The sequence below is a fragment of the Natator depressus genome, chromosome 10, assembly GCF_965152275.1.
Source record: "Natator depressus isolate rNatDep1 chromosome 10, rNatDep2.hap1, whole genome shotgun sequence".
Taxonomy (NCBI): Eukaryota; Metazoa; Chordata; order Testudines; family Cheloniidae; genus Natator; species Natator depressus.
This window is the reverse complement of record NC_134243.1, coordinates 46,083,904-46,098,145: the sequence shown is the minus strand read 5'-3', so window position 1 is coordinate 46,098,145 and position 14,242 is coordinate 46,083,904. Positions and strand designations below refer to the sequence as shown.

General features: G+C 46.3%; 1 protein-coding gene across 1 annotated transcript in view; it reads left to right on the top strand.

Moving 5' to 3' along the window:
• The first annotated feature begins 6,878 nt into the window (after nucleotides 1-6,878).
• EDC3 (enhancer of mRNA decapping 3) overlaps nucleotides 6,879-14,242 on the top strand; it is a 59,918-nt gene continuing 52,554 nt past the window's right edge. The window contains exons 1-2 of the mRNA XM_074964721.1: nucleotides 6,879-7,182; nucleotides 13,846-14,027. Coding sequence (XP_074820822.1) covers nucleotides 13,864-14,027 — 164 coding nt within the window. The 5' untranslated portion in view covers nucleotides 6,879-7,182; nucleotides 13,846-13,863. The remainder of the gene's footprint in view (nucleotides 7,183-13,845; nucleotides 14,028-14,242) is intronic.

Here is a 14,242-nt window from a genome sequence, read left to right as displayed (position 1 = left end):
GGTGTTCAGGGTGGGGGTGGGAATGTGGGGGGTGCAAGAGTCAGGACATGGGGTGTGGGGGGGCCGGGTATGTGTGGGAGTACTAGAGTCAGGGCTGGGGCCATGGGGGGGTGCAGGGGTCAGGGCAGGAGGCTGGGTGTGTATGAGCAGTGTGCAGGGTTCAAGGCAGGGGCCTGGGGTGTGGGGGCGATGTAAGGTGCAGGGATCAGGGCAGAGGGCTGGGTGTGTGTGAGGAGGGTGTAGGGGTCAGGGCAGAGGGGTGGGGGGTGCAGGGATCAGGGCAGAGGGCTGGGTGTGTGGGCTGGGGTCGTGGGGGTGCTCCCAGCCCCCTGCTCAGAGCAGCTCACGGGAGGGGGCTGGAGGGGATATGGCCTGATTCCAGCCCCCTTCCCCAAGGCCCCGTCCCCACCTCGTCTTCGCCTCCTCCCCGGAGCAGCGGGAGCGCTGCAGCTCCTCTTCTCCCCATCCCGGTGCAAGGGCCATCAGCTGATCGGCAGCAGAGAGGGAGAGGAGGAGGGGGGGCAGGAACCCAGCACGCTGGGGAAAGAGGCGGGGGAGGGGGTGCTTTCCTGCCCTGCAGCAGCAGCCGGCAGGACCAAGCTTCTTCATCCTGCTGGGGGGCGGGGGCGGAGAAGAGCGGGCCGGGGCGGGCGGGATTTTTAATGGCACACTGCTGCCTGCCGGCGTCCAGGCCTGGGTTCGGCAGCGGGCAGAGCGGGGCCGGCGCCTGGGACCCGATAGGCAGCAGTGTGCCATTAAAAATCGGCTCACATGCCGTGCCATAGGTTGCCGACCCCTGCCCTATAGTGACATCTGACACTTCAATTAGCCAGCTCCCTCATTCTTACCTGTAGAAACAACAGCATCGGGCAACATGCTTTGATCATGCAGCTGCCACTGATCTTGTGAGAGGTTTTACACTGAGTATCTTGTGTTCTCTGCTGAACTTCCCTTAACATCCCTGAGGTGTAGTCCTTTTATGACAGGCACCCTGGTTTTTTTGTGTGCCCTAGTTTAGAATAAGCGACTTTGGCCTAAGATTATCTCTGAAATGTAACCAGCTGGCTATGGCTGTGAAATATATATTGAATATAGAATCAGATGTACAACATGTAAACAGAACACATTTTGCAGCCATTATTTCTAATCTCATTGACTCATCTCAGTTGTCTAAAGGTTTTGAGGAGAAACATAACCAGCCTTCTCCTAAATGGCTGGGATGAATAATTTGCAGATTACGAGTTTGTGAAATTTCACGATCTATTTGTGCTGGGTGAAATGCACCCTTATGCAGAGAGCTAGCTAAATACCCATGCACTACTTAAGTCCTATTTTGAAGGCTTGTGTGAACTTAAGTATTGCATTGAGGAATGTCACCCGCTGTGTGGCTGGTCAGCTAAATCACATGGTATCCTTCTCCCTGAAATATTTTAAAGAGGAGAATATGAAACATGCTTATCTTGTAAGAAAATTCATAAAACTGCTGAGATTTGTGAGCATTTCCTTTAATACTTGGCAATTGTCTGGATACTTGTAAATAACCCATAGCAAACAACTTGATACTGTTGTACATGAAAATAATATTAAGGCAGAGGTCTTACTAGACTAGGTCTATTCATCTAACAAAAACCTTTTCAAAGTCACAAGTTAAAATGGGTGAAAACAAAGGACAGACAGAGAGAGGGGAAACCAAAGACATTATTTGCCTTCAAATTGTGTATTGCTGCTCTTTAAAACTAGTTTTTAGAGAGAATTAGTAATAGATTTATATGTTCAGTCTAGTAAAAGGGTTACGGGGAGGAGGGAGGATAGTTTAAAGGAAGGGGGGTGACTTACTTGAGAGTCCAACAGATCCTTTGTTGTTGCCTAGGCCAGCGTCCTTTGTTCCTGTGAGGCTAGGCTGGATTTGTCCCATACATGCCCTGATGAGGCGTGAACTGCCCCTCTGCTCTTGGAGAGTTTTTGTCTGAGCTTGCTTTAAGCCATGAGAACACATTCTCTGCCTCATAACTATATACATGAAATTACAACCTATAACATATCTATAACAACAATTACTAAAACATTACCATAACAACAATGCTCAGTACATCATGAGCCTTCCGAAGACACCTGACATGATAAACTTTGCATTAGATACCACACAATCATATTATAAGGATGAACATGGGGGTGTACGGTGTTCCCACGAAGTACAGAATGTCACAGGGCCGCAGTTTGCCACTGCGGTGAGAGGCTGGGTGACGGACTGCTGATTTCCCCCACAAAGGGGAGACAATGGAGTTGGGGCACAGCTAAAGGGCCGTGCCCTGAAGAGGACACCGTGGTCCAGGAGTGACGCAGGTCCCCACAGACAGCAGAGACTGTGGAGAAGCAGCGACTGAAAGTGAGACACCACAAGAGGAGGGTGCCCGGCTGATGGACAAAGTTAATTCCAGGAGCAACCAGCAGTAGGTGCCACAGTAGTGAGCACAACCCGTGTCATAAATATAAAGGGAAGGGTAACCACCTTTCTGTATACAGTGCTATAAAATCCCTCCTGGCCAGAGGCAACAACCTGTTACCTGTAAAGGGTTAAGAAGCTCAGCTAACCTGGCTGGCACCTGACCCAAAGGACCAATAAGGGAACAAGATACTTTCAAATCTTGGGGGGGGGAAGGCTTTTGTTTGTGCTCTTTGTTTACGTGGTTGTTCTCTCTTGGGACTGAGAGAAGCCAGACAGAAACCCATCTTTTCCAACCCATCCTAATCCAAGTCTCCAATATTGCAACCAGTATAGGTAAGCCAGGCAAGGCGGATTAGTTTATCTTTTGTTTTATGTGAATTTTCCCTGTGTTAAGAGGGAGGTTTATTCCTGTTTTCTGTAACTTTAAGGTTTTGCCCAGAGGGGGATCCTCTGTGTTTTGAATCTGAATACCCTGTAAAGTATTTTCCATCCTGATTTTAAAGAGATGATTTTTACCTTTCTTTTTTTTAAAAATAAAATCCTTCTTTTAAGAACCTGACTGATTTTTCCGTTGTTCCAAGATTCAGGGGTTTGGGTCTTTGATGATTTTGTAACCAATTGGTTAGGATATTATTCTCAAGCCTCCCCAGGAAAGAGGGTGTGTAGGGCTTGGGGGGATATTTTTGGGGGAAGACATCTCCAAGTGGTCTCTTTCCCTGTTCTTTGTTTAAAACGCTTGGTGATGGCAGCATACTGTTCAAGGACAATGCAAAGTTTGTACCTTGGGGAAGTTTTTAACCTAAGCTAGTAAGAATAAGCTTAGGGGGTCTTTCATGCAGGTCCCCACATCTGTACCCTAGACTTCAGAGTGGGGAAGGAACCCTGACAACCCGTTACACAGGGCCAGCATTAGGGGGTGGCAAGCAGAGGCCCAGAAAAGCTAAGATACATTCTGAAGCTGAAGCCCGAGCCTTGCTGCCCTGGTCCGAAATCAGACTCGTGAAAGGGATACAATAGTCTGGAAAGGTTGAGAGCCACTGTACTACATCATATGCATCATGTGGTCACTTCACCAGATCAGTTGGTGGCTCTGTGGTCACCTCTTTTAAGGTGGCAAGTGAAATGACTTGTCTCTTCGAAGAAGCTTTCCTTCCATAATGACCTTTATTGTTCCCACTGTCACCTTTAGCTACTGTAATTATTTTGTTCTTTATATTGTCATAAGCACAGACTGCAGTTTAAGTTGGCCAGATCAGCAAGTTCACAGATGAAACACAGTCTGTTCCCACCACTGAGTTAGTAGCGAAACAAAATATGGCCATTTTCCTGAGTCATCCTGGGCTTCTGGTGGAAAACAGCTAGTTTCAGTAGAAATGGAGGGAAAGTGGGAAACATCATGGTATCTTGAAAGTGAGAATCTGATATAAAGAAGAGATACAGATGCCCAGGTTAGATATGGGCAAAAATTAGAGTTGATTTTGCAAGTTCATCAGCTGGATTTTGGCTTTCCAAATCAAAATCCAGACATGATTAAAATCTGGATCCCATTTAGCCCAAACCCCCAAAATGTGAGATGGGGAAGGAAGTTAAATCCTTCTGATTTTGGCCCATCTTTAGTATTGTTATGTGTGGAATGAGTCCTGTGGCCCCAAGCATGGTTGCTGGGCACATTTTGGCATTCTAAGAAGTCCCTTTCTGTTTCTTATTGTTGAATGAGAAATGATTGCAATGTACTTTCTGATTTCGCTCTTCTGACAGTGACTCAGAAAGCGCAGCCAGATGAGCTGAAATAATTAGACCCAACCCATGCGTGACAGCTGGCAGATCTGCCCTGTACCAAACTTACACGGAATTCTGCTACACCTACTTATTATATAAGGTGGGAGGTACCAGCCATATGCTCTTATTGCCATATTTTTCATAAAGGAAACATTGGGTGGAAGAGAATCCCCTGTAAAGATGAACTGAGAAAAGTCAATGAGTGCATCTTTGACATTAACATCAATGATGATACAGGGCTGGGCCAATATAGCCGGACTTGTGCTCATCAGGGCAATAAATACAGCTGGGAAATCAGAATCTATAATCATAGACAATGATGTAAGCTGCTATAAAAGATGAATCTTTGGACCTATTTGGACTGTATGAAAGTAAAGAAAATGTGTATTGACCACCTTTCATCGTGTTCAAGAAACTGAAATACAATAATAAACACGGAGGTTCTTGACTCAAAAGCTCAGGGCCCCACGTAAGCACACATCTTGTGCTTAAGGACATCCCAGTCCAGCCAAAGAGAATTCCAAAGGTGGTGAATATGTATTGTATTTCTAATGCATGAGGCACTGAAATTCCCCTAACTGGTAACAGGCCATATTACCAAGGAAGATAAGTATGTCCTCTTGCTTCATCTAAGCTCCCTAGATCACACCAGTCTGAATGGCACTACGAAGCGATCTATGTCAGATGACAAGGATGTTGACTAGAGAATGATTCCCTTTAATTGCAAGATGTAGCAAGGACGGTAACCCAAAAAGGAATGTTGAGATTCATGAGCTCTAAGGAGCATAAGGAGGTAGAGAGCAGTCATTTCTTGAATGAATAATGGAATATCTGAATTATGTATATCTGAGCTCCCTGCTCGAAACATGGTGGCTCTCTAGTACTGCTAATAGTAGTGTGCTACATAATCCCTAGGGCTTGCTCAGACCTCCATCTTTCCAAGGTACAGAAGCATTGACCTCCATGCAATTTATCCTGTTGTGGCTCTTTTGATAAGACCAGAAAACGCAAGGTCTTGACTGTTCTGCAGGGACATTGCCCTCCCCCTCCATGACATTTAAGTAAAAGCAGAGGCTTGCTTGGGTTCTTTTGACTGACCCTCAGTGGATGCTATTCCCCTCGGTGGATGGCCTAGAAGGCCCTCGTCCTCCATCTGCATGTGTCAGGCCTGTCTTTCCTCAAGGGAATTTGCATCAATGGGGCCTCCTCCTCTCCCTGCAATGGGTGTTGTGGGTAGGGATGAAGGGAGAGAAGGAGGCCCCATTGATATGCACCTACCTCCCCATAGCAGGTGTTGTGAGTGGGGCTGTGTGACTCAGGGACCTCTTGGTGCCAACACAAGGTTACAGGGATCTCCTGGGTCTGGTATCTACATACTAATTCATCAAAGGGTGTCCCGTAAGTTTTCTACAGAAAGTCTGTGTCACACTGATCATCATAATCATTGCAAAATGTATGTACAGATAATATATAAGGAGTTAGGTACATATGCTAAAGATTATGCTCTTAAGGTCTGCAAGCTGGGCCTGGTCATCAAAAGGTAATAAAATTTCTTTCAGGCAGGAAACGCTTGTCTACCTGTCTGCCTATTTGTAAATTGAGTATTGCATACTTCACAATGGATGCCTATTTACAGACTGAGCAAAATGCTAATCAAAAGATTGCAAAGTCTCCAGGGAAAATTCTCCCCTGTTTACAAGTAAAGTCAATGGAATGTTGGAACTATATCCAGAGGTACAGAGGTAAACCGAGACATCCTTCACCTAGGGGACAAGCAGCCAACCTGGTTGTTGAACACTATCAGGGAAGCTTTGGATAAACTAAATGTCATTATGAAAATGTCATCTTAGTTAAATTTAGACTCTAGAAAGTGTGTTATTTTATTTGCTATTTAACCATCTGTTTCCATTCTCCTTGTTTCTTCTTGACTTGCTATTCTTTGTTAAATAAACGCAAGTCTGATTTCACCGTCACCCTAAGTGCTGTGAGTGGAGCCTGAGGTGTAACTGCCAAGCTGGGGTGCGCTGTTCCTGCAGCAGGAGCTGGAGCTGTGAATTTGGTGCATGGCATGTGCAGTGGCCCATCACTGTCCTGCAAAAGGGACAATGGTGCCCACATGCTGGGAGAGGGTCAGGTAGTGTTTTAACCCCAGGAATTGAAAGTAGTGCCAGGGCTCAAGCAACTAGGTGCTGAGGCTCAAGGAATTTTTTTTACATTCATAACTGATGCAGCAAGCCCAGAAGTGCTGGGGCTATGAACTGCCAACCAGAGGTGCAGGGCTGAGCCCTAGCACAAATTAAGCACGGGGGGAAGGGTTGTGCTGCCTGTGGCCGGGGGGGGGGGGGGGGGGGGACAGGGAGCTGGCTGGCAGGCTCCCTCTGGCTGGGGGCAAGTGGGAGCATGGACAGTGTGCAGGAGGCGGCCCTGCCGAGCCCCATGGCACGCTGCGCCCCCGCAGGAGCGTTCCAGGCTGCCTGGGGGCGGGGTCTGGAAGCTCCTGGAGCTTCGCTCTGGGACCCCACTGCCCCGCCCTGGAAAGGGGACTCTACCTGAGCACACAACTCCTCCTCGGCATGAGGCACATGGAGCATGCGCACCAGCGGCACGCGCCAACAGGGTTTACACACGCGCAACCCCAAAGGGCACTCTGCGCAGGCGCACAGCCAGTTAGGCGGGCTCAGTTTGCACGGCGCAGGGCCGCGGGAGGTCCAGTTGTCTATGGTCCAGTTGTCTATGCTCCTAGGGCCGCGGGCCGTCCAGTGGGTAGAGCGTCGCCCTGGCACTGAGGCAAAGAGCAGGCCTCTATGACCGGGAGGCGGGTGAGGCGTGGGCTCCCCCCCACCGAGGCGGAAGTGACGGCAGACGTACAGCGCCGTGGAGGCGGTGGTTCCCGTGTGCGTCGGGGTCGGTGTGCAGAGTAGCTCCAAGAGAGGCGGAGAGCGAGCCGCGGGACTCAGGTGGGGGCGGCTCCCCTGTCCCTCAGGAGTGGGCAGCGCGGGGCGGGCACGGCCACGGCCACGGCCTCGGCCTCGACCTGTGGGGCGCCAACCGCGCCGGCAAGGAGGGGGGAGGCTCCGGGGGAGGAGCTGGGGCTCCAGCAGGGGCGGTCCGTGGGAGGGGCCCCACTGAGATGCATGGGGGAGGGGGACCCCCACTCCTGGGCAGTTCCCCTTCCCGACTCTGCCCCCTTGCACGGGCGCGATCCCCCTGTCCACGGGCGCAGCCCCCTTCTTTAATTCGTTCTCCTCGTGGCTCTTCTCCCTGTCAAGGAGTCGGACAACCTGGTGCATTTCAGCGGGGCAGCTGTTCTGCCTCCCCCTCCCCCTCCCTTTCGCCTCAGCAGCCCCAGAGCTGCTGCTCCGGGGGGCGGGGGGGAGTTGAGTCCCTTTTCCTGTTTTTGATGAGCGCCGAAGGCTCCTGTATTTCCCCGTGGCCCTTTGAAATCTCCCAGCGTGAGTGATCATAGATCCGGGCCTGGGTGCATTTTTTTGCTTTCACGGGAGAGTGATTAAAAACAGGCCTGTCTTCTGCTGGATGAAGATGTAAGTGAGCATCCATCCATGGGATCCTAGTCCTCCATGCTCATAACACACACATAATGAGGTATCCTGAAAGCAAACCATCTCCGTTAATGAGAAGCACTGTTCTTTAACCTTTGTAAGCAAACTGGAGCAGAGTTTGTGTCTTGCTATGCACTTGTATAGTGGCTTGTGCAATGAATTCCTGCTCCTGATTGGGCTCTCTTGCCATTACCCCCAATAAGAATAATAAATAGAAACTTTGCTGTTTCATCTGGTAGGCTGTTCTCCTGAATGCTAGGAGTAACTGTGTTCCCTTGATGACCACAAGACTGTGTCTACACTGGCATAAATTGCCTTTTGAACATCTTTGGGAAAAAGGCAGGACATTTCGATGTGAGTTTTGGATGAGGCTAAGAGCGTAACAAGATTAAAAAAGGGATTGGATATTTATAGATATCAGGAATATCTAGAATTATTCTAATTATTACCATGATCTTGGAAGGCATATTAAACTGCATGCTTCAGGGTTTATGCCAGTGCCTGACGATTAGGTCTCATCCTGATCTTTATGTAGGGGACAGGTTATTCCCCACCTACCTACTGTGCAGTTCTTACACCTTCTGTAGCATCTGGTACAGATCGCTGTCAGAGACAGGATATTATACCAGATGGACTTTGAGCCTGATCCAGTATTGCAGTTCCTATAAGCTTAGATTTACAAGTATTCTTGTTCTAAAATAATAGGGTGGACTAGACCAGTGGTTTTCAGACTGCGGGTCGCAACCCAGTACTGGTTCGCAGAATGGAAGACACTGGGTCTCGGCGGCTCTGGTCAGCACTGCTGACTGGGCTGTTAAAAGTCGCGTTGGTGGTGCAGCCTGGCTAAGGCAGGCTAGTTCCCACATGTTCTGACACTGCGCTGCGCCCTGGAAGTGGCTAGCAGCAGATCTGGCTCCTATGCAGGGGGGGGCAATGGAAGTTGGGAGGGATTGGTGCCTGCGGGCGAGAGCCGTGTGAAGCCACTTGCGTGCCTCTGCCTAAGAGCTGGACCTACTGCTGGCCACTTCTGGGACACAGCGTGGTCCATGGTGCCAGGACAGGCAGGAAGCCTGCCTTAGTACCCTTGTGCCGCTGATCGGGAGCTGCCCAAGGTAAGCCCGAGCCCCTTCCTGCACCCCAAACCTCTCATCCCTGGCCTCAGCCCAGAGCCTTGACCCCCTCCCACACTCCAACCCCCTGCTCCAGCCCTGAGCCCCCCCAAATCCAGAGCCCTCTTCTGCACCCCAAACCCCTCATCCCCAGCCCAGAGCCCTGACCCCTCCTGCACCCCAACACCCTGGCCCATCCCATAGCCCCCTCCCACACCCTGAACCACTCATTCCCGGCCCCGCCCCACGCCCCAACCCTCTGCCCCAGACCTGAGCCCGTACCACACCCCGAGCCCCTCATCCCCAGCTCCGTTGGATTGTGGACATTAACAATTTTCTTCAACTGCGTTGCCAGAAAAAAAGTTTGAAAACCACTGGAGTAGACACTTGAGCCCTACTTATAATGGGAAAATGAGCTGTTGCGGAAAATAACTTTGTGATGGGTCCCCCTGAACTGGTATTGGAAACTGCTTTAGTGCTAGTTTAGACCACAAAAAAACACTTCCAGATTTATTTTTGAAAGCTGATTGAGGCTTGGAATTTTATCCTAGTATTTAAGCTGTTTTCAGTTCCAGTTGAAAGAGAGTTCTTTGCCTAAAATCATTTGTAGCAATAGTTCAACTTCCAACTCTAGACAGGGCAGCGAGTGGCTTTGGTGCATCTACACCACACCTGGGAGCGAGCCTCCCAGCCAGGGTCCACAGACTTGTGCTAGCAGTCTAAAAATAGCTGTGTAGACATTGCTTTGACATAGCGCCTTGCGCTGTCAAGCTCATGCCCCAGGAGTCAGAGCCCAAGCTGCAGCGTCTACACATCAATTTCTAGAGTGATGGTATGAGCCCCACAAGTACTAGTTTGTAGACCTGGGCTGTGCGTGTTGCTCCCAGATGCAGTGTAGAAATGCCCTTAGTGGCTCTTTTTCTCAAAAGAGCTCAAAGTGCACAGCAAAGATTATTATTTTTTTTCCCCACGTGATAATTTAGCATTTAAAAAATATTTATGTACTAATCACCTAACATTTTTTGCCAGCTCAGAGCACTGTATAAACATTAAGTAAACTAATCTGCCAGACCAACCTGATCTCCTTCTTTGAGAAGATAACTGATTTTTTTAGATAGAGGGAATGCAGTAGATCTGATCTACCTGGGTTTCAACAAGGAATTTGATACAGGTCCACTTGGGAATTAGTTAAATTAGTTAAATTGAAGAAGGTGGGGATTAATATGACAATTGAAAGATGGATAGGGAACTGGTTAAAGGGGAGACTACAATGGGTCGTGCTGAAAGGTGAACTGTCACGCTGGAGGGAGGTTACTAGTTGAGTTCCTCAGGGAACGGTCTTGGGGCCAATCTTATTTAACATTTTTATTAGGGCTGTCGATTAATCGCAGTTAGCTCATGCAATTAACTCAAAAAATTAATCACGATTAATCGCAGTTTTAATCACACTGTTAAACAATAGAGTACCCATTGACATTTATTAAATATTTTTGGATGTTTTTCTACATTTTCAAATATATTGATTTCAATTACAACACAGAATACAAAGTGTACACTGCTCACTTTATATTATTATATTTGATTACAAATATTTGCACAGTAAAAATGATAAACAAAAGAAACAGTATTTTTCAGTTCACCTCATACAAGTACTGTAGTGCAATCTCTTTATGGTGAAAATGCAGCTTACAAATGTAGAGTTTTTTTTTTTTTGTTACATAACTGCACTCAACAACAAAACAACTCAAAAGTTTAAAGTCTACACATCTACTCAGTCCTACTTCTCGTTCAGCCAATCACTAAGACAAACAAGTCTGTTTACATTTATGGGAGATCCTGCTGCCCACTTCTTATTTACAGTGTCACCAGAAAGTGAAAACAGGCATTCGCATGGGACTTTTTTAGTCGGTATTGCAAGGTATCTACGTGCCAGATATACTAAACATTCATATGCCCCTTCATGCTTCAGCCACCATTCCAGAGGACATGCTTCCATGCTGATGACGCTCGTTTAAAAAAATAAGGCGTTAATTAAATTTGTGACTGAACTCCTTAGGGGAGAATTGTATGTCTCCAGCTCTATTTTACCCACATTCTGCCATATTTTTCATGTTATGGTCGTCTCAGATGATGACTCGGCACGTTGTTCATTTTAAGAACACATTCGCTGCAGATTTGACAAAATGCAAAGAAGGTATCAATGTGAGATTTCTAACGATAGCTACAAAGTGCCTTCCAAAATCTGAGAGGGATGAGGTGTGGAGCATGCTTTCAGAAGTCTTAAAAGAGCAACACTCTGATGCAGAAACTACAGAACCCAAACCACCAAGAAAGAAAATCAACCTTCTGCTGGTGGTATCTGACTCAGATGATGAACGTGAACATGCGTCGGTCCTTGCTGCTTTGGATCGTTATCGAGTAGAACCCGTCATCAGCATGGACGCATATCCTCTGGGATGGTGGTTGAAGCATGAAGGGACATATGAATCTTTAGTGCATCTGGCATGTAAATATCTTGCAACACTGGCTACAGCAGTGCCGTGCGAACACCTTTTCTCACTTTCAGGTGATATTGTGAACAAGAAATAGGACTGAATGGATTTATAGGCTCTAAAGTTTTACATTGTTTTATTTTTGAATGCAGGTTTTTTGTACATAATTCTACATTTATAAGTTGCACTTTCGTGATAAAGAGATTGCACTACCGTACTTAGGTGAATTGAAAAATACTATCTTTTTTTACAGTGCAAATATTTGTAATCATAAGTAAATATAAAGTGAGCACTGTACACTGTATTCTGTTATAATTGAAATCAATATATTTGAAAATGTGGAAAACATCCAAAAATATTTAAATAAATGGTATTCTGTTATTAACAGTGTGATTAATCATGCATAATTTTTTTAATCACTTGACAGCCCTAATTTTTATTGATGATCTTGGAACAAAATGTGGGAGCGCGCTAATAAAATTTATGGGTGACACACAATTGGGAGGTATTGCCAATACAAAGGAGGACCGGAATATCACACAAGAAAATCTTGATGACCTTGAAAACTGGAATAATAGAAATGGGATGAAATTAATAGTCCAAAGTGCATGGTCATGCACTTAAGGACTAACAACAAGAATTTGTGCTATAAGCTGGGGACTTATCAGTTGGAAGCGACAAAGGAGGAGAAAGACCTGAGTGTATTGGTTGATCACAGGATGACTATGAGCGGTTAATGTGTTGCAGGTGTGAAAAAGGCTAATGCAGTCCCAGGTGAGGTATTTTCAGTAGAGATAAAGAAGCGTTAGTACCAATATACAAAGCACTGGTGAGACCTCATGTGGAATACTATGTGCAGTTCTGGTCTCCCATGTTTAAGAAAGATGAATTGAAAGTGGAACAGCTGCAAAGAAGGGCTACTAGGATGATCCTAGGAATGAAAAACCTACTTTATGAGGGGAGACTCAAAGAGCTTGGCTTGTTTAGCCTAACCAAGAGAAGGCTGAGGGGAGATATGATTGCTCTGTATAAATACATCAGAGGGATCAATACCAGGGAGGGAGAGGAATTATTTAAGTTAAGCACCAGTGTGGACACAAAAACAAATGGATATAAACTGGCCATCAACAAGTTTAGGCTTGATATTAGACAAAGGTTTCTAATGATCAGAGGAGTGAAGTTTTGGGACAGTCTTCCAAGGGGAGCACTGGGGGTAAAAAACCTAACTCACTTCAAGACTGAGCGTGATAAGTTTATGGGGGGGGGGAGGGGGATGGTATGATGGGACTGCCTACAATGGCATGTAACTGATCTGCAACTGCTAGCAACAAATATCTCCAATGGCCAGTGATGGGATGCTAGATAGGGAAGGCTCTAAGTTACTTCAGAGAATTCTTTCCCAGGTGTCTGGCTGGTGGGTCTTGCCCAGATGCTCAGGGTCCAACGAATCACCATGTTTGGGGTTGGGAAGGAATCTTCCCCCAGGTTAGATTGTCAGAGACCCTGGGGGGTTTTACCTCTGCAGCATTGGGCAGGTCACTTTGCAGGTTTAAACTAGTGTAAATGGCAGATTCTGTTACTTGAAGACTTTAAATCATGATTTAAAGACTTCAAGTAACTCAGCTGGAGGTTAGGGGTCTCACATCTCCACACATGGAAAGGCATGCACAGTTACTTCAATGTGTTGATTGAAAGTTGCACTTCCCTGAGACTCTAGAATTATGAATTGAGGGGAGACTGGTGGATCAAGTGTTTAAATAAACACACCCTATGTATTTATGAGAATGTTTACCCTTTGAAATATACGCAGTAACTGTCAAACAAAGTAACTTACTAGTTACTTTTGAACTTTGTTTTATGTTAAAACTTATCAATTAGCTAATTGTGGGATTGATAATAGTATTTTATGGGTGAAATTCTGGCTTTAGTGAGGTCAGGATTTTACCCTATATAGCTATAGCTCCATCCTTCTGTTCCACTATCACTACTCAAGTGTTTAGAATGGGAAGTGAAGACAAACTTATGTGACTGAAGCTCCAGGGAGAATGTAGGCTGGCGGAGCTAGATACTTGAACTGGAATTTAACCAGAACACCCCTGGAAAAGTAGTTAGGGTTGGAATGCATTACAGAAAATTACTGGTGTTTTTTAGATTACAGCATTATATGGAATCTGGTTGTGTGAGACTAAGTTTTATCAAGTATTATTTATGTAGCAACAAAACTGTGCTAGGTTCTTTACAAACAAGCCTACAGGCATGGTCTCTTTTAAAGGGTCTTACAATCTAAATAGGATCTTAAAGTATATATATCCCTGTCCCACTATGAAAAGACAGGCCACCAAAGTAAGGGCCTAAGATGTGGTCTAGGACCATGGCATGGGGGGATATAGCTGATGCTAATTAGGTTTGTCAGTCTCCTGATTTCTTTTTTTCCACCTAATCCTGTCTTCATTTTACAGTGATCACGTGTCAGAAATATGGCTACAGACTGGCTTGGAAGCATTGTGTCCATTAACTGTGGAGACAGCCTGGGAGTCTATCAGGGACGAGTGTCGGCTGTGGATCAGATCAGCCAGACCATCTCCCTGACGCGGCCTTTCCATAATGGGGTCAAGTGCCTTGTGCCAGAGGTCACCTTCAGGTAAGTGTCTGCTTCTTCCAGGCAAACTTTACATATGACTGAAATTGGAGCATTTTGCTTCAAACCTCATTACTGCTTATCCTTGGCTGAAAAGTGCCTCTATTGTTAGGCTCTATACAGAAAGCAAGAGATGCTGTCTTTTGGGCTTTTTTTTGTCTGGGTTACGATGTGAACACAAATGTAGATCACAATTGGAACACATTGGTAGGAGCAAA